Source organism: Anguilla rostrata, chromosome 9 (assembly GCF_018555375.3).
Source record: "Anguilla rostrata isolate EN2019 chromosome 9, ASM1855537v3, whole genome shotgun sequence".
Classification (NCBI taxonomy): Eukaryota; Metazoa; Chordata; class Actinopteri; order Anguilliformes; family Anguillidae; genus Anguilla; species Anguilla rostrata.
The window spans coordinates 30,047,796-30,070,485 of record NC_057941.1 but is presented as its reverse complement, the minus strand read 5'-3'; the positions used below and the strand labels follow the sequence as shown (position 1 = coordinate 30,070,485).

The 22,690-nt window shown below is 43.9% G+C and overlaps 1 protein-coding gene across 4 annotated transcripts in view; it reads left to right on the top strand.

Annotated features, from left to right (window-relative positions):
• The window catches only part of dacha (dachshund a), a 165,203-nt gene that overhangs the window by 4,866 nt on the left and 137,647 nt on the right, over window positions 1–22,690 (top strand). For all 4 annotated transcript variants that reach the window (XR_010332183.1, XM_064349360.1, XM_064349362.1 and 1 more), the window contains exon 3: window positions 6,884–7,628. Coding sequence is in view for 3 of the 4 variants with exons in the window: in XM_064349360.1 (XP_064205430.1) it covers window positions 7,150–7,628 (479 nt within the window). In the remaining variant the exon portion in view is untranslated. The remainder of the gene's footprint in view (window positions 1–6,883; window positions 7,629–22,690) is intronic.

The following is a 22,690-nucleotide window of genomic DNA, read 5'->3' as shown; positions in this document are numbered from 1 at the left end:
GTCAAGGTAAAAAGAAAAATCAAGGACCACAGTGGCTCTGATTTGGTTGCACATTCTTATGCTCACAAGGCTAAACAAAAAGCCAGCCGGAAAACTCAATGGCCAGGTGTTTATTAGTTTGAGCAAGGATATGGGTCCAACTGAGCAGCTTCAATCCGCTTTTTCTAAATCTTTCCTGCACATGAAACAACAGAAGCGAAAAAGAACAGATGGTTTATTACAAGTGTGTTCCTTTTTTCCATCCATACCTACAGTGATGTGGTGTTTATAGAGAAAATTCTCTAAAGTTCCCTGAGAGAGAGGTGTCACAGGGTCGCTTGCTTATCCTCCAGAGGATGCAGGATTTTGTAAGCTCTCTAGATTCATCCCGTGCCACTGACTGGTGTGTTCTGAAGTCTGTTCCTGGCGCTCATATAAAGCACCACGGATGCTGCAAGTTTTCAGTCTGAAAATATCAGTGCTGTTACCTTTAGCCTCGCACTTCTGTGGGCTTGTTTCTTTGATTGCTGCTTCTGAAGACCGCTGTGGACACTTCGTTCCCAAGCTCTGTGGCTTTACATCACTGTCTTCTGCTTTTTCATCGCTGCTGGGTTCCCAGAGGAGGTGCGAGGGAGGTGCGGGGTCTGCTCCTTGCGCCTCACTGTTTACTTCCAGGAGATTCTTGTGTTCAGTGAAACTCATGGACGAGCTGTGGTTCTCTGGTATAGCTCTGCTCTGCTCGGGCCCGGTTAACGTGTAGGGCAGGACAACAGATGTTCACGGCCGGAGGGGCAGGGCTGCAGGGTCCCAGAGCCTGAGAGTGCCAGGGGGACAGGCTCGCTGTGGCCCTGTGAGTGGATGTTCACGGACAGGGTAAATCTGCTTTAGGTCTTTACAGCTGTGTCTACTTCTGGAGGTTGGTTAAATCAAAACTTTGTTCTACTCACAAGACAAACGAGAGTCCCACTGGAGATAATAATTTATGTTTTGTTGTTCCCTATATTTAATCCCCAAATGCGTTGATGCTATTGACTTTGGCAAGTTGAGCTTGTACAGACATGAGCTGGAGGAAGACACTTCATGTGCAGTTTGAGCAAGTAGACTTTGGGCACCCAGTTGCCAAGTGTGGGTTGCTAGTGAGCAACCAGACACAGTTCCTCATCTATGGAATCCCTCCTTCCATCCCTCCATCCTTCTCTTCAATACCAGATGGGACAGGGGAGTGGCATGTGTGCTGAAGGTGGTGTTAGTATGAGTGGTGTTTATGCTAAGGGTGGTGTTAGTATGGGTGGTGTTTATGGTAAGGGTGGTGTTAGTATGAGTGGTGTTTATGCTAAGGGTGGTGTTAGTGTGGGTAGTGTTTATGATAAGGGAGGTGTTAGTGTGGGTGGATGTTTTGCTCAGGGTGGTGTTAGTGTGGGTGGTGTTTGATAGGGTTAGGGGGTTGTTAGTAGGAGTGTTGTGGGTGGTGTTAGTAAGGGGATGTTGTGTGGGTGGATGTTTTTCAGGGTGGTGTTAGTATGGGTGGTGTTTATGCTAAGGGTGGTGTTGCTAAGGAAGTGGTGAGGTGGATGTTTTCAGGGTGGTGTTAGTGTGGGGTGTTAGTATGGGTGGTGTTTATGCTAAGGGGCATGTTGGTGTGGGTGGATGTTTTTCTCAGGGTGGTGTTAGTATGGGTGGTGTTTATGCTAAGGGTAGTGTTTATGCTAAGGGGAATGATGGTGTAGGTGGATGTTTATGCTAAGGGTGGTGTTAGTGTGGGTGGTGTTTATGATAAGGGTGGTGTTAGTGTGGGTGGTGTTTATGATAAGGGTGGTGTTAGTGTGGGTGGCGTTTATGATAAGGCATGTGTTAGTGTGGGTGGTGTTTAAGGGCGGTGTTAGTGTGGGTGGTGTTTATGCTAAGGGTGGTGCTAATATGGGTGGTGTTTATGCTAAGGGAGGTGTTAGTGTAGGTGGTTGTTTATGCTAAGGGTGGTGTTAGTATGGGTGGTTTTGCGCTGAAGATGGTGTAAGTATGAGTGGTGTTTATGCTAAATATGTTTTAGCAAAAATATGCTAAGACATATTTTTTCTTGATTTAGCTCTGTACTCCACAATTTTAGATTTGTAATCAAATATTTCACATGTGGTTCAAGCACACATTCTCAAGTTTAATTTAAGGATGTTTTTATACATTTTGGTTTCACCAAGTAGAAAATTTATAAATACTTTTTATAAATAGTCCCCCCATTTCAGGGCATCATAATGTTTTGGATAAATGGTGTCACAGGAGTTTCTGATTAATCAGGTGTGTTCAGTTGCTTTCTTAGTGCAGGTATAATAGTGTTTTCAGGATCTAGTTTCGATTCTCACCTTTTGATTGCCTTTGGAGTCTGTTATTGGCATTTGTCAACATGAGGACCAGAGTTGTGTCAATGAAAGTCATTATGAGACTGAGAAATAAGAGAAAAACAGTCAGAGAAATAGTCTGAACCTTAGAGTAACCAAAATCTACTGTTTGGAACATCAAGAAGAAGGCAAGCACTGGTGATCTCAGTAATTGCAAAGAACCTGTAATCAGAATCAGAAATCAAAAACACCCATGACACCATTTGTCCCAAACATTATGATGCCCTGAAATGGGGGGACTGTTTATAGAAAGTGCTGTAAATTCTACTTGCTGAAACCAAAATGTCCTCCAAAATCCTTACATGTAAATTAAATCTGTGAATGTGTACTTTGACCACATGTGAAATGTCTGATTACAAATCTAAAATTGTGGAGTACAGAGCCAAATCAAGAAAAAAAAAAATGTCTTTGTCCCTAACATTATGGTGCTCACTGTATGTGCGCATGTACTGTAGGTCTGATGTGGTACTACAATCCCTTCTCTCACACGGGCAGCCTGGCAGAGCTGAAGATGGTTATTTTGTTACAGTAGATGTCTTCTATATTATATCGTCATTATCCCATTTGTTCCCAGCCAAATCCGACATACTAAATACAAAACTTCACCTCGTTTGTACCGCCCTGTCACACTGAAAAAAACATGGAGTGTCGCAGACTGACAGAAACACCACAAGCACCAGTCAGTCGAGGAATCCCTTGCCCTACTCTGGCTGCTGCCCCATTAAGAGTAGCATTAAATCAGTGAGGTGAGCTTTGTTGAGTGCGGCACACTCTCTTAAAGCACGCATTTGTCCTTCAGATATCAGAGATAATGTCTTACTTCAGCTGGGAGTCCACAACATTTCTGGCACGTGTCGAGGCTCAAAGGCATTACTTCACTCCTGATATATATGTAACATTTCATCTGGCAAAAGACAGGACAAGGTAATTAATTTAAAACGCCATAATGGGAATGAATATTTATCATGACTGACAATAAAATTAGGAAAACATTCAATTACAATCACTAGTAATTTATTATTGTTATTGATTTGTGTTATGTGCACATTAATAAAAAGATTTCATTACAAAAAGGGGGAGATGGTGTTTTGCATCTGGCTTCTGTGCAATATTTTACATTACAATTACCCTGAAGAGAGGAACTAATAATGCAAAATGGGGATGAGGCCATCTTTCTCTCTCTGTCTCTGTCTTTCTCTCTCTCCCCATCTCTCTCCCTCTCCCCCCTTCCTCTTCCTGTGTCTTTTCAGTTTAGTTCAGTGAATCTTATTAACGACACAGAAGGAGAGCAGAAAGGAGATTGCCATGTTCTGACCATTCAGACTATGTCTTCATCCATGTTTGAGTGGTTGTCCATTCATGTCCGATTAAGGCATTAGTAGACGAGCTGGTGCATACATGACTACCTATTGCTGCTGACTGCCCCATTAGGAAATCAGCATTGAGCCATTCTAAGGAAGAGAAGGCTTTTCAGGCCTGAATAAGACTCCACTATCTGAGTGACAGCATGCCTTCTGCAAAAGTAATACACCCTTTAATACTAATTAAACATTCAAAATAAGCAAATAATAAACAGGTGAGGAGTTTACTTGTCTTTAAGACCTGCAAGGAAATCCGCTTTTATCCCATGTTCCATTTCCATTTTGCTATCCCTTTTAAACATAATTGGTTTTAATATTTCAATTGCCTGCTTAATACTCTTGCCGATCTATTTATTTATTCAAATATAAACAGCTGTACTTATTCATTTAAAGCACTACAAAGAAATTAATTAGTAACTAGAAAATTGTCATTGACCTTCATCACTATAAACAGGCCACAAACAATGATGATAATGAGAGCATAATTTTATCAGTAATTTTGGGAGTCCCGGGGCACGGTTAAAATAAACTGCTTGGGGGTCGCGTCCACGGTGACAGGTGAGCGGAGCCGCCTTGGGGCCGGAGCGTGGCGCGGAGTGCGCGAGGGGACGGTTACCGTGCGTAGTCCCCCTCTCTCCGCGCGGTAAGGAGATGGGAAGGCATCATTACACACATTTACTCAGTGAGGAATGAGTTGTCGGCTCAGATATGGAGAGAGCGTCGTCTAGCCGCAGATGGAAGAGGGGTGGCGAGCGGAGGGAGAGGGTGGGTATGCTAAGCAGGCAATCATTAAGATTAAATAAAAGATGAAGGGGCAAAAAGAGTGCAGAATCATGAAACAGGTGCAATGGAAACTCAGTTAAAATATGTATCTAATTTCCAGATTGCTACCTAGCTTTTAATTTAACCAGGTACTTGCAGAAATTTGCATGGCATTTAAGCACTCATTACAATATTAATCTGCCTTAAAAAGAACAAGCTCAAAGGTTAACTGTTATCCCTATATTAATTTTACATGCTTTTTTCTGAACAATATAAAGCCTTTTTCATCTGGAGTGTGTGTGTGTGTGTGTGTGTGCATGGGTGGGTGCGTGCGGGCGCAGTCAGAAATGTATTCACAAAAAGCTGTACTGAATTCTGTTACACATTGTAAATATTGCACAACAAAGACATTGTAGCCACATTCACATAAACTTTTTAACAGCTGAAAAGAGCAATTATTTCAGACTTCGAAGTCTTAGGTTTTATCACTAATTTTAAAATTGTGGTATCATAACTTATGCTAATAGTATTTGTTCCTTATCCTCATTGTTGTAGGTGTATTACACACAGCAATGGCTTCCAGCCACCAGGGGGGCAACAGTGAGCTGTCTGCATCAGATTGTGGGTGGAGGGAGAAAACAGAGCTGACCTTCTAAATACACACTTTGTACTGGGTCACGGAGTGCTTTTGCAGAATTGTGCACTGCACAGTGTGAAAATATTGTACACTCAAACACACTTATACAGTCTCTCTCTCTCTCTCTCTCTCCTTACTCTTATTTCCATATTCCAATTGATTATTAGGAATTCATATTCCTATGCAGCTGAAGTGTAGCTACTGGCATCCTAGCTGTTCTATGATGCAGTATCTTAAACCTTAAAATCACAAAAGTAAAATGGCTTCATTTAAAAGAAAAGCACATTATGTCAGGCCTACCCTTTTTGGAGATTTTATTTACAACTTTGAATGGAACAACTCAAATAACTCAGAAATGGCACTGCTTTTTTCTAGTGGCTTGCATGTGGGCTAGTGCAGAGGTGTGTTGGATTGTGTGACATTGTGTAGTGTAGTAGTATAGTGATCAAATATTAAGTTGAAAGCTTTGGGTGCATGATTGCAGTAGGGAAAAAGTAACAATAATAATAATTTTTTTAATTAATGAAAAAGAAGACTAAGGAAGTTGAAAAGGCGCACCTGCACGTATTTAAAACTGTACTACAATGTTACAAAATAAATATTACATTATTTACTTGTTCGTTATTTTTGTTGCAATTCAAAAGATTGCTTTGCCTATCTGAGCAAGTCCTTGTTAATGTTCTTCAGGTGTCTGCCTGCTTTGAGCAAGAGGAACAGGTGTTAAACGCCGTGTGAAGTAACCCCTGTTACGCGCACTGTGGCCTCGCCTGATATTTGAACACTTTGGCTAAATCCGAGCTGTAAAGGCTTAGCAGTCTGTTCAATCGACCCGGACGCGTTTAGAGAATATCAAACTCCGGCTTCAGAGTAAAGCCGCGTGGCTTGGGTTTCATTCATTTCACGAAAAGTATGTTGGCCACATTATTTTACTCCTTGCGCTCATACGGTACGATTATCTATCCAATAATAAATATATTTCCCTATATTTATATTTTTGTGTATACTGTATACATTTCTGCAATTATGTTAAACGAAAAATAAATAAATGTGTAAGAGATCCGCTGATAAAATCAAATCGTATTGGTAGCGCTATTAAACAAACACCGAGACACCTCCGACTGAATTGCCTTTGCGCAGCAAAGCAACATACACGCTATACCCAGTGTTCCGCATTCCCAAATACTTTTAATTTGAGTTAACGTTATCAAAATGGACAGAAATCCTCGTTAATCAACTGAAGATACAAATAGCGATCACTGTCTTGTACACCTCTAACACTAAAAACGCTTACACGAAGATCAATTAATTCTGGAGGGAACACAAATTGGATGAACACTGTACGATACAAAATATAACAACAACAATAGTAACGATAACAAAACAACAACAAATAAACCCACACAGTGAAATGTCCAGTGTTTATTCAATTTTTTACCGATAACATTTGGTCCCATTCTGGAATGTTATCTGTTAAGAGTTGCAATAACACTGTTAGAGTTGAATTAACACGGGATATTTATTGTAGCCTATACATGAAAAAAAAACATGATATAAAGTATAGGTATGTAATTAGGCAGGAATGTCATACGTTGAAAACTCATAGCCCATCATGTCTCCATGCATATGCGTATGAACAGATACGGAAAATTTGTGTATATTTTGAAGTCCGTGGAAAGTTATTACTTTGAGCAATGGGTCGCTGTCAGTAATAACCCCGCCCTTTTTAAGAGAGGACCAATCTGTCTCTCCCGTAGCACCAATAAACTACGCGGACCTAAACGACGATGCTGCTGATTGGAGTACCCAGGTGCCAGTCTTAACGCATTGGGCTGGCCGATTGAAACAGTGAATGCAGCGCTTCTCAGTTTCGCCGCCACACTTGCGGGTAAGGTAGTAGCCTATTGCCTACTATCCGGCGCGAGAGAGTGTGCATGACAAACAGCAAGAGAGTAAAACAGGAGAGAGGAGAGAGAAAAGCGCAAGCGGGAGAGAGAGAGGAAAGAAAGAAACTAAAGTGACTATGGCCGTATCAGCAACTCCCCCGGTGCTCTCCCCCACCTCTACCCCGGGCTCCGGCGGCTTATTCCGCTCCGATCCCCTGTACACGAGTCCTGCGGAGTCGCCGAGGCTGACCACCAGCATGATCAACACTTTCATCAGCAGCGGCGGAGGCGGCGGGGGCAATGGGAACGGCAACAGTGGCAATAACGAGTGTAAAATGGTGGAGGTCCACGGGGTCAAAGTAGCCTCGTTTAGTGTGGAGGGACAGGAGCTGATCTGCCTGCCGCAGGTTTTCGACCTCTTTCTGAAACATCTGGTCGGTGGACTGCACACTGTGTACACCAAGCTGAAGCGCCTGGATATATGTCCCGTCGTGTGCACCGTGGAGCAGGTCCGGATTCTGAGGGGACTCGGGGCTATCCAACCCGGGGTGAACCGCTGCAAACTCATCACCCGAAAAGACTTCGAAGCGCTGTACAACGACTGCACCAACGCCAGGTTAGATCTGTCATTTTTGAATCTCTTTAGTTTGTTTTCTTTTTGTTTCTTTGTTCCACAATCTATGACGATGGCCACGTTCTCCCACGCCACCCTTCATTCAAGCGTGGGTACCAAACAGGAACTTTGTGTCTGTAACAGTAGCGCATAAATAGTTAAGGGGGAAAAGTTTCACAACTTACTTTTCGCTTGTCACAGAACAGCATGAATGTACTCTTTTATAATTGTTATCGGGTTTCTTTTCACTTGTTTATCCCCACTGCAGTGTTTTCAAAGATATTACTACTGGATTGTGATTAATTGTGCGGCTAATTATGTTGCAAATGCAAAAAAACAGTAGCCTAAACATTGTCTATTCCTTTCATCCACCGCAGAGTCATTGATAATCTGTCCTACTCGTCTTGTTTTGCTAAACTTTCGTCTCCTCTATCCTCTCACCAACGGCTATCACGGGTAATGAAAATGTCATGTTGCACTTTTGGGTGGTAATATAGGATACTGTGTTACAAATGAGCTATAGTGGTCACAAGTGAATAGCCTATCCGTATTTAAAGAGAGTGTACACACGCACGCAGCGATAAATTTCGTGGTTCAAAATTGACCACTAAACATTTGAGTAACTGAAATAAATTTATATGAAGTGCTGGGTCAAATTTAAACTCAAAAGGTAGACGTTATTAATTAACTTGTTACATTTATTCAACAAAGTTGTTGCCAATTACTGCTCAAAGCGATGTAGTCTTTGGAAAAAAGATAAAAATCTTTGTTAACAGTTAGTAATGCGAAGGTAATAGTCGGTGCTAGAAATGAAGAGTAAATAAACCCATGTGCAAGGTGCGAGTGGTCTAATGTCACTTATTCGCTCACGCTCAACACCACGCCGCAGTTATGAGAGAAATTTAAGAATAACATTTTGACGAAACATCGAGATCTGTACAATATATGAAATGTAAAATACAAAGCGATCAAATAGGGGTGAACTTTAAAAACAATGCTTTTGAGCCTTCAGTTAAAACAAGCTATGTTTTTTCAGTATAGTAGGCTAAGTGATTTAAATGCGTTTTCCTTTAATACAGGTGCATTTCGTACTAAATGTTTGTTGTGCCTAGTGTTACTTAATTATTAAGCTAATTAACATAGATCTTCAAATAATTCAGCCTCCAAACTGATTTGTTTGTAAAGTTTTTAAAGTGAACGTCTGAAATATATTTAACACATATCTAAGAGAACATCAGTGAACTGCCTCAGATTTGATCAAGTATTTTGAAGTGCATCAGTAAAAACGCCGCATGAGGTCCATTGTTCCGTAGCTTGTAGGTCCGAGAATGAAATTAAATTGACATTTTTGTAATGCTTGTGTCGAGCTATTGTTACAACACATTGTGGGCTCTGATTCTGTGACGAAAGAGAAATGCAAAGAAACTATATGAAAAGTTTTCTGGGCAGAATTTCCATTGCAAATGTAGGCCTTTTGTTACTAAATTGATAGTTATACATCATTATAAAATGTTACATGAGTTCTGACATGCTAAACACATTTGTATAAAACCCCACTTACCAATTCTATGTATGACTAAATGAACATAAAATAAGACTATCATTAAAACTCATCATTTAGACTATGCATAATTTAGACTGTGCACGTGACACAAATAACGTATTTAAAAAATACATGTTTTTTTCTTTCACAACATCGCTTCGTGACTCCGAAATTCAATACCCTCTTTAACTAAGGCGAGCTGTGTGGGAGGAACATTCTAAACATTTATAGAAAATAAAGCCGGTTGTGAAACTACATGCAAATCGCGTTTTGATTTATCTCCTTGTACGTTTTTTTTCTTTTTCATTTGAATTGATCTTGAATGAATTCTCGCGTAGCGGCCCTGCGCGGCTGCAGATGTTGCTGTGAGTTTAATAAATCAATGGGACAGATCTGAATGAATCACTTCGGATGGATTCTCTGCTCGGTTTGATGTCTAGATGTTATTCTTAGCTTGTTATCATGACAGATGCATTAGTGTTCCCCCGGTCTGCCAGCAATGTCAATGGGAAGGGAACTTTAAAGAGGCTGGGCCCCATTTTCCGCGGGTCATTTCGTAGCCCGAAGCTCTGGAATTGGCGCTCAATTGTCTGTTTGTTCATAATTGCAGCTTTTTTTCCCCCAGCGTTGCTGCCCCGGCGACAATGAGCCACAATCACAATGAGCCTTAAAAAAGCGCACAATAAACTAAAAGACAGGCTTTTCAATAGTGCAAATAAATATTAAGAAAACAGCTTTTGTTGAACAACTAGTGAAACCATCTAAAGAATATCTAATTTAACAGCCTTAATAATAATAGTAATAATAATAATAATAATAATAATAATAATGTTACGAGTATTAATATTATAGAATTCAAAATTGTACAGGTTTAAATCCTTATTAGATTTGCAGATTGACATTAAAGGTAAGTCAACCTCAATGATAATTGAACTACAAGACAGAGTACCATATAAATACAATTTAGTAAACTGACATGGTTTACAGAACATGCATGTATTTACACTAATTGTTTACAGAATTGGTTGTAAATTGTTTACAGAAAAGTCCAAATCTGTTCAAATTATGTGTGCAAAATATAAAAATATATATTATAGAAGTAAAAAAAAAATGCTAAACATATTTGAAGGATAAAATAAAAGATAAAATCCTTGCAATAACAGTTAAGCAGTTATAGAGATAAACATTTCTGAAATTACTGAGATTATTTGTATTTACACTGAATACCTAATATAAGCATTGAGGAAAGAGTTGCGTCTGCACCATGCTAATTTTACACAAGTGCCTGAAACTGTACCCGTTCTCGCATAAAACAACACGCATAATCATAACCATCTTTGCCAACACAAAATTGGATGTTTTTTTTATATAGGTATCATCCACTTATAGACTGACTATACCATTTACATTGAAAATGAAATGAGCAAAGATTATATGTTTTAATTTTATTTTTTAGTTATGTCAGTGACAGTGGCATGCATAATTTTTTTTTTTTTACATGTATTTATCTTACTACTTGTTCAGTGTATTTTTGTCATAGATTTTGCTATATGTCCAGTGAAATTGTAGAATGACTCTGTGGGGAAAAAAAGTAAAAAATACATTACGGCAGTGAGATAATCTTTTAGGGCAGTAGTGAATGTGTGAGCTGTGGGGTCTGCTGTAATGAGCATACAAGGTGTGTGTGGATGGATATGGAGTACAGGGAGTGGTTGCAGGTGAGGAATGTAGACCAGCCCTGAAAAACCCAAATTTAAACCCGTGTTTAAATAAAATATTATCTCTCTGGCTCAAACAGACTGTAATACCTTACACAGAACACAAATGCACGCGTGCATGCATATGCAGGTGAGCTTGGATATACATGTACGCAGTCGCACACGTAAGCGCACGGACTGACATGTATGCATGTGCGCATTCACACACAGTCGCAGACGGACACATGTACAGGCATACGCACGCATATATGTATTACATGCGTATGTACATGCAAAAAAGAACACACAGTCAGACGCACAAGCGTGTGGTCAGACACACACGCACAGTCAGACACACACATGCACAGTCAGACACACTCACACACACAGACCCACATGCACAGTCAGACACACACATGTACAGTCAGACACACACATGCACAGTCAGACCCACATGCACAGTCAGACACACACGCATTTAGACAGGCACGCACCAGACACACACACACGCACAGTCAGACACGCATGCATTCACAGTCAGATGCACATGCGCAGTAAGACACACACATGCAGTCAGATGCACATATGCATAGTCAGACATGAACACACACTCACACGCAATCAGACCCACATGCACAGTCAGGCACATGCACAGTCAGACACACACACGCTCAGACATGTACAGTCAGACACACACACAGTCAGACACGCATGCACAGACACACACACACACTCACACACACACACCCACACACACACACACAACCACTGGTTTCACTGGTGTCCCTCTCCGGTGCCCCCTTCACTGAGAGGTGACCTTCATAAATATGTGTTGATAGGGCAGAACACCAAACTGGCTTGGGGGGGGGTGTAAAGACGGGGTGTAGTGAAGAAAGGTATAGAGAGAATGAGACACTGCATGTATGAGAGAGAGAGCAAGTGAGAAAGAGAGAGAGATGGCAGTGTTTGTGTTTGTTCAAGTCCAGATGGCCAGTTTGGGCAGGATTCGGTAATTAACCTTTTAGCGCCCCCCCCCGCACCCCCCCACTCCCCCTCACCTGCCGAATCCCTGGATACGGGACTGTTGTCTTGCGCGGAGCCCCGATCAATCTGTCACACTCGTCCGCACTCCGGCAAACAGTCGGAGAGCGCGCACAAAGGGGATATTGTGTTCCTGTTTTTACTGTGGATTAGGAGCTAAATGGTTAATAATGGACTGAGGTGCGGAAGGTTGTACAGTACGCTTGACTCCTGGAAGATCGCGGTAACAGCTGGGTAATGAAATTGCTGTGGCGCTGTTGCTGTGGGACAATCAAATCTGCTCCTCTGCCGCGCTGCTTTACGGCTAACCTGCCCCGGCGCCCATCAGCGCGCACTTTATCCTCAGATTTGAACATCACCCTGCGCCCCTCCACCAGATGGGCATAACTAATGTGCGCAAACACAGCCTTATCTTCCCCTTTTAATTTGCCAGAGAGAGAGAGAGAGAGAGAGAGAGAGAGGGAGAGGGAAAAGAAAGAAGAAAAAAAAAAACAGAATGCATTTGCCTTTATTACGCTGGCCTTGCTCACAGGGGGCCGCAGAGAGGGATGGAGACGCCGGTGGTAGGAGATATCAGGAAAGTAATCAAAACATTTGGACATAATCTTTAAAACTGACATGACCAATTTGAATAAGAGGAAAAGTGTCCGAATCAGCAAAGAGAGGCGGCACAAAGGGCTCCTTTTATGATTTCTCAGCTCACAATTGATCTCTGGGTTTTTATTGCATTCATTATTTATTAAAAGAATTTGCAAGCTAAACATAACGTTAAACTAGTTTGCACTTGGGGACTGCACTTAGGAAATTGAATGGAAATTGCATTAGAGATGAACATCTGCGCTGTTTTTTCCACTGCTGTGTTTATAGGCCCGTTTCTTTTTTCTAAAGGTGTATTGGATTAGCAATTTTAACTATTTTAGCACCGAGCAGCGAGCGGGAGGGATGAGAGTGAGGCGAGAGAGGCTGCCCAGGACAGGCCCGATGACCGCAGTCTTTATTGCGCACACAACTGGGCTGCTGTGTGCAATGTGGCTTTTCAGTTGCCATTCAATATTAATAAAATTCATAATTAAAATTAAAATTAAAAGAAATGCAGATGCTAAATTTGCCGTTCATTGAAAGAGGTTGATATGTATACTTTTGTAATTAACAAAGGGTAGGCTCTTTCATTTCTCTTTTTATGTATAAAAGGGGCAGGTACATATAGTGTTAAGAAGAGGGCGAATATTTTAGAAGCAGTCACCCGTGGGTGGTAGTGTCTTGGGTCAAGAAATAAATGAACTTTAATCATTAACTAATGTAAACCCATTACTTGCTAGGAAGAGATTTTTCTCTCTCCACTTTTCCTGTTTTTAATCATTAATTTAAACAGCGTAGCTTCCTTCTCCCTGCTGCCCAGAGCACTGTGCTAACATCCCATAATGAGCATTAAGAGATAAACTCTGCATTTAAAAGATTAGATGTTCAAACCACACATTTTAACACCACTTTAATTTCATAACAGATTTTTTTTGTTGAGATTTATTAAATCTATTGATATTTTGTAATATCTAAGAACGTCTATCTTTTATGTATGTAATCAAAAATAATCGCTGGAAGAACATCTGAAAAGAGTCATTATCATATTGCTGGAAAAACGCAGTTCTCGTTCTTATCTAATAACAGGATGTGTCTGCCTGCTTTCTAACTGGAACTTTGTGCACCACCAGCATGACTATTGCTGGTGTCTGGTGACTGAAAACAGGGTTTCTGTCTGTGCTACATGGGGGTGAGTGCGGGTTTCTGAGGATTCTTATTCCTACAGTAACTGAGATTCCCCCTGTACCCCATTAAACAGGACACAGAGAGCCCCCGTACTCCCTTAAACAGTACACAGAACCCCCTCCCCCGCCTTGTACCCGCTTAAACGGGACACCAAGACCTCTGCACCCCCTCAAATAGGACACAGAAACCCTCTGTACCCCTTAAACAGGACACTGAGACCCCTTTACCCTCTTAAACAGGACACAAAACCATTGTACCCCCTTAAACAGGACACAGAGACCCCCTGTATCCCCTTAAATGGGGAGTAGAGGGCTCAGTGAGATACTGGGGAGGCACAGTACTCAAAGCCAGTGTGGAAGAGGCGAGAGAGTTTGGATGAGGTTTGAATGGGTGTGTGCTGTATACCTGATTGTGCCTGGCTTATGTCTGCTTGCATGTCTATTTGTGTTTGTGTGAGTAAGTATGGGAGAACAGTGTTTGTGTGTGAGAGAGAGAGCGAGTACTGAATGTGAAGAATACTGTGTGTGTGAATATGTGTGTAAGAGACAGTGGTGTGTGTATGTATGTGAATTTAAGTTGTGTGTGTGTGTGTGTGTGTGTGTGTGTTTGTGCATATGTACGTGTGTGTGTGTATGTGCATGTGTGTGTGCGTATGTATGTGTGTGCGCGTGTGTGTGTGTGTGTGTATGTGTGTGTATGTGTCTGTGTGTGTGTATGTGCATGTATGTGTGTGCACGTATGTGTGTTTGTGTGTGTGCGCGTGTGTGTGTATGTGCATGTGTCTGTGTGCACGTATGTGTGTATATGTGTCTGTGTGTGCATGTGCGTGTGTGTGTGTGTGTGTGTGTGCATGTGTGCGTGTGTGTGCACATATATGTGTGTGTATGTGTGTGTATGTGCATGTGTCTATGTCTGTCTGTTGTGGTGTGTGTGTTACTGATTGATGTGCTATGTTCTGTGTGTTGTGTGTTGTGTGTGTGTTGCGGACGTTTGTGTGGTATGCGCATGTCTGTCTGTTGTGTGTGTGTATGTGGTGTATGTGCATGTGCGTGTGTGTTGTATGTGTTGGTTGTGCATGTGTTGTGTGTGTGTGTGTGTACGTGTACGTGTATGTGTATGTGTATGTGTATGTGTATGTGTATGTGTCTGTGTGTGTGTGTGTGTGTCTGTGTCTGTGTCTGTGTCTGTATGTGCATGCGTGTGTGTGCGCGCGTATGTGTGTATGTGTGTGTATGTGTATGTGTGGTTGTGTGTGTGTGTGCTGTGTATGTGTGTATGCGCATGTGTCTGTGTGTGTGTGTGCTTGTGTGTGTACATGTGCATGTGTGTGTGTGTGCGCGTATGTGTGTATGTGCATGTGTCTGTGTGTGTGCGTGTGTGTGTGTATGTGTGTGTGCGCGTGTATGTGTGTATGTGTGTGTGTGTGTGTGTGTGTGTGTGTATGTGCATGTGTGTGTGCGCGCGTATGTGTGTATGTGTGTGTATGTGCATGTGTCTGTGTGTGTGTGTGTGTGTGTGTAGCCAGTCCATATGGACAGCTTGTAGCTCAGGGCGTTGCCTGGGGCAGGTGCGCCCTGGTTGGGCTTGAAGACCCCAGACGCGGCCCTGTCTCCTCACATCCCTTCACCTTTCCAGCAAGACACTCAGTCTTCAGCCGCCACTCTGTAATGTCACCATAAATTATACATTCTGTTTTTTTACATATGTGCATCCTCCCCCATCCTTATTTTAAATAATAAATTCATTGAGTTCCCTCTTGCTGTGTATTGGGGGGGGGGGGCTTCAGCACTTGGCATTTTGCTCCTCTCTGCGTCAGCCCCCATAAAATGCTCAGTGTGTTTTTGTTTCCATAAATATTGACATTTAATAACAGCCCCTTTGTAGCTGGCTGTACTTCCCCGCAGCCCCCGTGCAGCCACCTGCATTTCTGCGCAGCCCCTGTGCAGCCACCTGCATTTCTGCACAGCCCCCGTGCAGCCACCTGCATTTCTGCGCAGCCCCCGTACAGCCACCTGCATTTCTGCGCAGCCCCAGTGCAGCCGGCTGCTTTTATGTGAGGCCCCCACTCAGCTGGCTGCATTTCTGCGCAGCCCCAGTGCAGCCGGCTGCATTTCTGCACAGAGCATGTATGGTGTGCAGCTATGTGAGTGCAAGGAAAAAGAGCAGCTCTGATTGGAGAAGTCAAGCACCAATGGCATTAATGGATCCATCAGATGTATATTATTTCTCTTAAAAGTGTCGTTCGGCTATTAATGCATTTAATTGTTGGGTCATGTTGTTAATGGAAATGAGCTGGAGATCACTGGCACATATTTTGTCATAAATAAATGTATATGTGCCTTGTAATGGACTGGCGACCTGTCCAGGATATGTTCCTGCCTTTGCCCAATGCATGCTGGGATAGGCTGCAACACCCCCGCGACCCTGACCATGCATAAGCGGGTATAGATAATGGATGGATGGATGGATGGATGGATGGATAAATGTATATGGCTGGCATGGGAGAAATCCTTAAGAATGACACTAAGAACACACAAAGACAACACCAGCGATCGTCCCTGAAGGCACAGCAGCTCGCCATAGTACTGCTGCAGCTGACATAGCTGACTATTATGGAGACAAAACAATTACAAAACTGAATGCATTATACATATCATCTACACTACACTGCTACATATAGTCGCTTAAACAACACCCATACCACATTTCTAGTACGTGTAGTCACATATGCAACATATGCAACACGCTTATTGCATGTAGGAAATACACGTGTCTTATTGCTGTGTGTTACAATTATGCATATTTAAAGAGAACATTTGTTACCTTTTAGAAATCTACCAGATCCACGAGTGTGAACATATTTATGAATTTCTAATCAATAGTGAACAGGTTAATGAATAAATGACTCAAACAATGGAAATTATTAATAAAAAAAGCAATTGACTGACAGTTCTAGATAAAGCGCTTTCATTTTTGTGTCACCTGTGGGAAGAGCACAATGATTTCGCTTAAAGGAAAATTGATGCTTAATAGTTGCCGGCACGCACATTGATCAGCACCCTGGAATAAAAATCCAGGAGATTTTCCCCTGTTTGTTTTTACTTTTGAGGAGTGAGTCACCCGTTTCTGACCTTTCCCATCGTGGATTTATGGCTCTGTGCAGCTAAAGCAAAGGTTGCAGTTCTTTTGATATTTTTATGACTTGCTGAAGGTTCCACGCTCTGAAAATGTGTCCTCTTTGTGTGTCCGTGTGTGTATGTATGTGTGTGTGAACATTTACTGGGCCTGAGGTCTTATAAAACTACCTGTGACCATGTGATCTCTCATTAATGTCGACGCGGGGCTGTTCCAAGCCGCGGTTCTGTAATAACTAGTCCCATGCGTAGCCAATGAAACAAAACAAAGACACATGCAGTCAATTAGAGATGGAAACTACAGTGCTACAGTGCGTATTATACGCTATGTCCATGTTTTGTTTTAAACGTGTTTCACGTATGTTTTGTCATAATCTGGCACGAACGCATACACACGTATGTTTTCATTTCTGGAATATTTGGAATTGCATCCAGTGTTTGCCATGTGTAGCTTGTGGCCCACTTGTGTTCCTGAAAGTGGAAACATACAGAGAAAAATCTGAATCCTGGCTGCAGTTAATTACTGACTGTGCTGAATGTGTGTGTTTGAACAATACTGCTGAATGTGTATCCGACTATTGAATATCTGTGTGTGTGTGCATGTATGTATGTGTGTGTGTGCGTGTGTGTGTGTGTGTGTGTGTGTGATTGTGTGTGATTGTGCATATGTGTGTTTGTGTGTGTGTGCGCGTGTTTGTGTGCGAGTGTGGTAGCATTTGGTTGAGTGTGTGAGAGAATGTGTATATGCATGTGTGAGGGAGAGAGAGAAAGAGAGTGTGTGTGTGGGTGTGTGCACACGCTTGCATGTGTGCTTCAGAAAGAAAGCTTAGCTCTGTTGGACACACTGAGGCTCATCACTCTGGACATTGGAAATATGACATTATTGCAGGGAACATGATACGTGTGTGTGTGCGTGTGCGTGTGTTAGTGCTTTGTATTTGTGTGCAGACATGTATTCATGTGCTTGGCTGAGTGGGGGGGGGGGGTGGTGGAGAGAGGGTGGGGGGTTAAAATCTGCCAGATGGAAGAAACCTGTCAAGCATTTCAAAGATGGAAAAAAATGAATCCCGCCCGTTCCCCCCCACCTAAAGTAAGACGGGGGAGAAAAACGAGCCACTGGTGTCATTTTGACTTTGGGAAAATCTCTCTCAGCTTAATGACACATCAGTAGCCGGGCTATATTTATTACAGTCATGTAGAATAAAATTGATTGTCTCCTAAAATTAATTTTTGGTTTGCCTCTAGCAGTGCTTTAATGGAGGACACTGGGCTCTGTGCTGAAGTATTGTTTAATCACATTAATATCACAGCCCCCAGGACAGCCGAGATAATTGTACAAACGAACATAGAAATATGTATCTCTAACTTTTATGATTGAATTATGCAAATGACTTATCTCCTGCCCTTCCAAGCACTAATCATCTAATTAGGAGTGATGTTTTAAATGGTTGTTTTTGGATGGGTATATGTGGGAAGCAGGGAGCAGAAAATTAAAAGTGACATTAAAATCGCCAAAGTAGTTTGTACCAGAAGAGCTGGTGTTTTTCGCCCCCCTCGCTTTTGTGCGTGTGCGCACGTAGCGTTTAAAAAAATTTTTTTTTTTAAGCGAGATTAGCCTAAAAGATCATTAATATAATTTTGTTTAGCGTTTCGCGAGCTCGTTAAATGAGACCCTTAATCTGCAATTTTCCGCTTTTGACAAACCGCGTTGCGGGCTTGGGGAAACCGAGCTGACACGGATCTGGGGAGAGGTGTCGGGGGCGGGAGAGAGGGAGCGGCGCGGAGGATATGCGATCCATATGGAGGAAAAGCTAACTAGCATCCCATTTGCGCGGGTTAATATTTTATGAGGTGTTTAGTCGCGTGGGCTCTTTTTCCTCCTTGGTTAGCAGCTCCTGGCGGGCGGCGGCGGTGCGTTAAAGCAGCGTGTCAGCACAGTGCCGGAGAGGGGTTAGAATAACAGGCCCTCCTCGCCACGGAGGAATTCCGTTTTTAGAAAAAAAAGCGAAAAAACAGGCCCCTGATCTGGATGAGGGGCGCAGGGCCGTGCCTCCCGCCCCTCGGGGTGGATCAGCGCGCTCAGCTGTCTCCGTGGTGTCCCACATCTGGAGCCAATAACCCCCCCGCCCCTCGACCCGGCCGCGTGGCTCGGGGTTCGCCCCCCCCCACCCCGGGGATATGCAGGAATAGGTACGGCGGCGTAGGGCAGGGACCGCGCCGTGAGAAATAAACAAAATGCGATTTTCATGGAGTGAGCGACGGAACAGAGGGTTTAAAAGCGGCCTCTGTGCGCTTTAGGGCAGAGCAGGGCTGCTGAATCTGCCTGTCCCGTGTCCCCGAGGCCACGAGCCAAATTCACATTAAGCGCAGGGCAGTGTGCGGGTGGATGAGCGCGTATGCATTTGCGCCTGCCTGTGTGCTTGTGTGTGTGTTTGTGTGCGTGTGTGTGTGTGTGTGTCTGTGTCTGCGTGCTCGTTGTACCTTTGCATCTAGGTTAGATGAGGAGGTGTGTGTTATCTCATCATGGGTAGAGGGGTGTGCTGTGACATCGTACCAGAGAAGGGTGTCTTATGACATCACAGCTGGAGCAGGGTTCTTTCACAGGAAGTGTAAGGGATTTCTCTGAACCTGTGTCCAATTACGCCCCCGTCCCTCCGGTGAGGACAGAACCGGATTCTCGCCGGCGTTCTCACTCGCCTCTCCGGTTCCGTCCCCCTCTAAACGGGACGAAATATGACTCCCCTCTCAGGCTCTGCCCAATTCCCACACGCAGCGGCAGCGGTGCAGATACGATTACGCTCTCATTCCTCCCCGCTCCGTGTACGGCGGCGTTCGGGGGAGCAAAACGCGCCTGTTACCGGGGGCGCGCCGCGACGCCCACGCTCAACCGAGACCGTCCGTCCGTCCGTCCTTCGGAGAGCCGTCCCCGCGCGGCCTGCTCGGCTCCCTGCCTCTCCGGACCGGCCCGTTACGGGGAGGGGTGCGCGGGTTCCCATTCGCCTGCAGTAGATAGGATGTCAGGGTGTCAGAGAGAGAGTTTTTAAGAAGGCGGCGGCGGACGGACGGACGGGCGGACGGACGGACGGACGGACGGAGCGGGATCACAGAGAAGAGCGGTGGATTGATTTATCCGCCGTACTGTAATGACTGCAGATGTGGATCTGTTATTCTAGATGAGCAATGAACCTGATAAGGTGATAACACGGGCCCCGTCCAGCCTGCTTTTAATTACTGAGCAGGAATTTATTTGTGCAGGCGGTGATTTAGAAGGGGGGGGGGTGGGGGGTGCGTGCAGCTGTTCCCCCCATGACTTTAACAGGTCACCTTGGCTTCTTTTGTTCTGTTGAATGAGTTTTTTTTTCTTGATCAAAATAAAGACAGAGGGTGAATGCGCATGTGTGTGTGTGTGTGTATGTGTTTGCGTCTATGTGTGTGCATGCATGTGAGTGTGTGTGTGTGTGCGGATGTAATATTTCTGTATTAAGTACACTGTAGCCCCAGGTCTTTGAAACAATTATGCTCTGTGAACTGTTAGGTGTAATTTCAGTAACCCGGGCTGCTGATGTCTTGTGTACGTTAAATGCTCTTTAACTTACGGATGAATGTGTTTTTGGCAGACTGGGTCGAAGAGCCAAATGCACAGGACACAGATGTGTGTGTGGTGTATGTGTACCTGTGTATGCACGAGTGTTTGCGTGAGTGTGCTTGCATGCTGTGCGAGTGTGTGTCTGTGTGTGTGTGTGTGATGTGTTTGTGCACTTGTGTGTGAGTATGTTGCTCCCAGTGTAATACTGCAAGTTTTGGATAGGTCCTGCAGACTGTGAGTGATGCTTTACTATTTCAGCCTTCAATTAGTAGTCACTTTCAACACATCTGCACATCCAGAGACTGAAGAAATAGCCAATCAGCATATCCCACAGAGAAAATCTGCTAGTCAGTGTGTCCCACTGTGAAATTGGCCAATCACAATGTCACACTGTGGAATCAACCAATCAGCATGCTCCCCAGATGAATCAGCCAAACCGCATTTCCCGCTGAGAAGTCAGCCAATCAGCTTTCCCCCTCTGACAGCATGTATTCTCTACACACCTGACAGCGTCACACGCCCGCACACCTTCAGCGTTCTTTACGTGTGGACATGCGCATGCTGGACGGCGCATGCACACGCAGCCTGTCTGCTCTCAGGCGCAGTCAGTGCAGTGGGGTAAAGCCAGAAAGGACCGCGGACACGTGACCCCCCCGCTGCACTGGTTCTGTGACCTGGGCCCTGTGTGTTGCTTCTGTTGCACACACATCTCTCTCTGTGAAATCGAGCAGAGCTCACGTGTGTGAACGTGCTGCAGAATATTCACCTAATGATATTAAAGTCCAGTTATTTGAGGCCCTCGGTTCAACAGGACTTTGGAAATTGCAGTCAACGACCGCCAGATTGACTATTTGCGCAAAGTGCAGTTCGGGACAGACGTAGGGAATAAATAACAATGCTGATTATATTTTCTTGCAGTAAGAGTTGTAATAAAGGCTTATCTCCAGGTATATCACTCCGGGATCTAAGGGCAGGGAGGACAATTTTCCGTTGTTGTAAGATTAAATGGAGGCAGTACCTCCTCTGTCATTACAGTGGAAAAGTCACTACGTACCAGAGTCGTCTTCAGCTGCCTTCACCTGCACCCTTCCTTCTCCAGTCTTCTCGGAAATGACTTCATACCCAGGAAGGACCCGAGGGGCTTTAGGCGAAGGGTTAAGCAGGCGGGGTGTGATCTTACACACACACACACACACACACACACACACACACATGCTCCAGTGTTCTGCTTCCCACATCCGTGTTCCAGAAGATTCCCCTCTTATCTGCTCCACACAGCAGGGAGAGGCGGTGATCTCACGCAGGGCCAATCGGATTCCGTCAGATCCTTCTAAGAGGCTGCTCTGTGTTTGACTTCGCAGTGTGGTTGATTAGTCTCTCCCGCCTTCGTTAAGAGTGAATGCAGGTCTTGGCTAATGGAAGACAAGCCGTAGCATTCAGGGGGAAAGGGCAGAAGTCGAGTGTGATTGAAAACAGAGAGAAAATGTTCTAAATTGGAAACAAACGTCCAGGCGGGTTATTTCTCTCTTTCCTTCATGTTGTGACGTCTGTGTCTTAATGAGCTCAGAGGGGACTGAGGGCAGAGAGCTTTCAGCCAATCAGAGAATGACACCCCAACACTCCCAGGACACACCCCAATAATAGGTCCCATACTATTTATGATGCCTGCAGCCGACTGTCTCAGTCATGCTGTGTGTGCATTGACACACACACATACACACATACACACATATGCACACACACACCTGCACACACACACACACTCACACGCACATACACACATACACACACACATGCACACGCATACACACACGCACATTCACATGCACACACGCAGAAACACACACATACACATGTGCACCCACAGATGTACAATTACACACACATGCACACACTTTCAAGACAGACAAAAACACTTCCCTACACACAAACACACACACACATCGATGCTCACTCAAATGGCCACTGTGGTGGGATTCTCACAGTGTAACCTGAGTGGATGTGGGTGTGGGTGTGGGTGGGAGGCTAAAAATGGGCTGGACACTTTCTTATGAAAACAATCAAGGTCCACCAGGTTTGATTACAGGATAATATCTCACCAAATTGTTTTGGGTCGTTGAAAGGAAATGAAGCGAATCGGAGAAACAAGGAGTCCATGCAGAAGCTTTATTGCTTTTCTCTGAAGCTGCCCTGACAGTGATCTGCAGCGCGGGCTCTGCCTGAGCTACCACCGCACCAGGGACATCATGTCTGGAGCCTTCTGCTTCGCCGTCCTCTCTCTGAGTGTGTGTGAGTGTGCC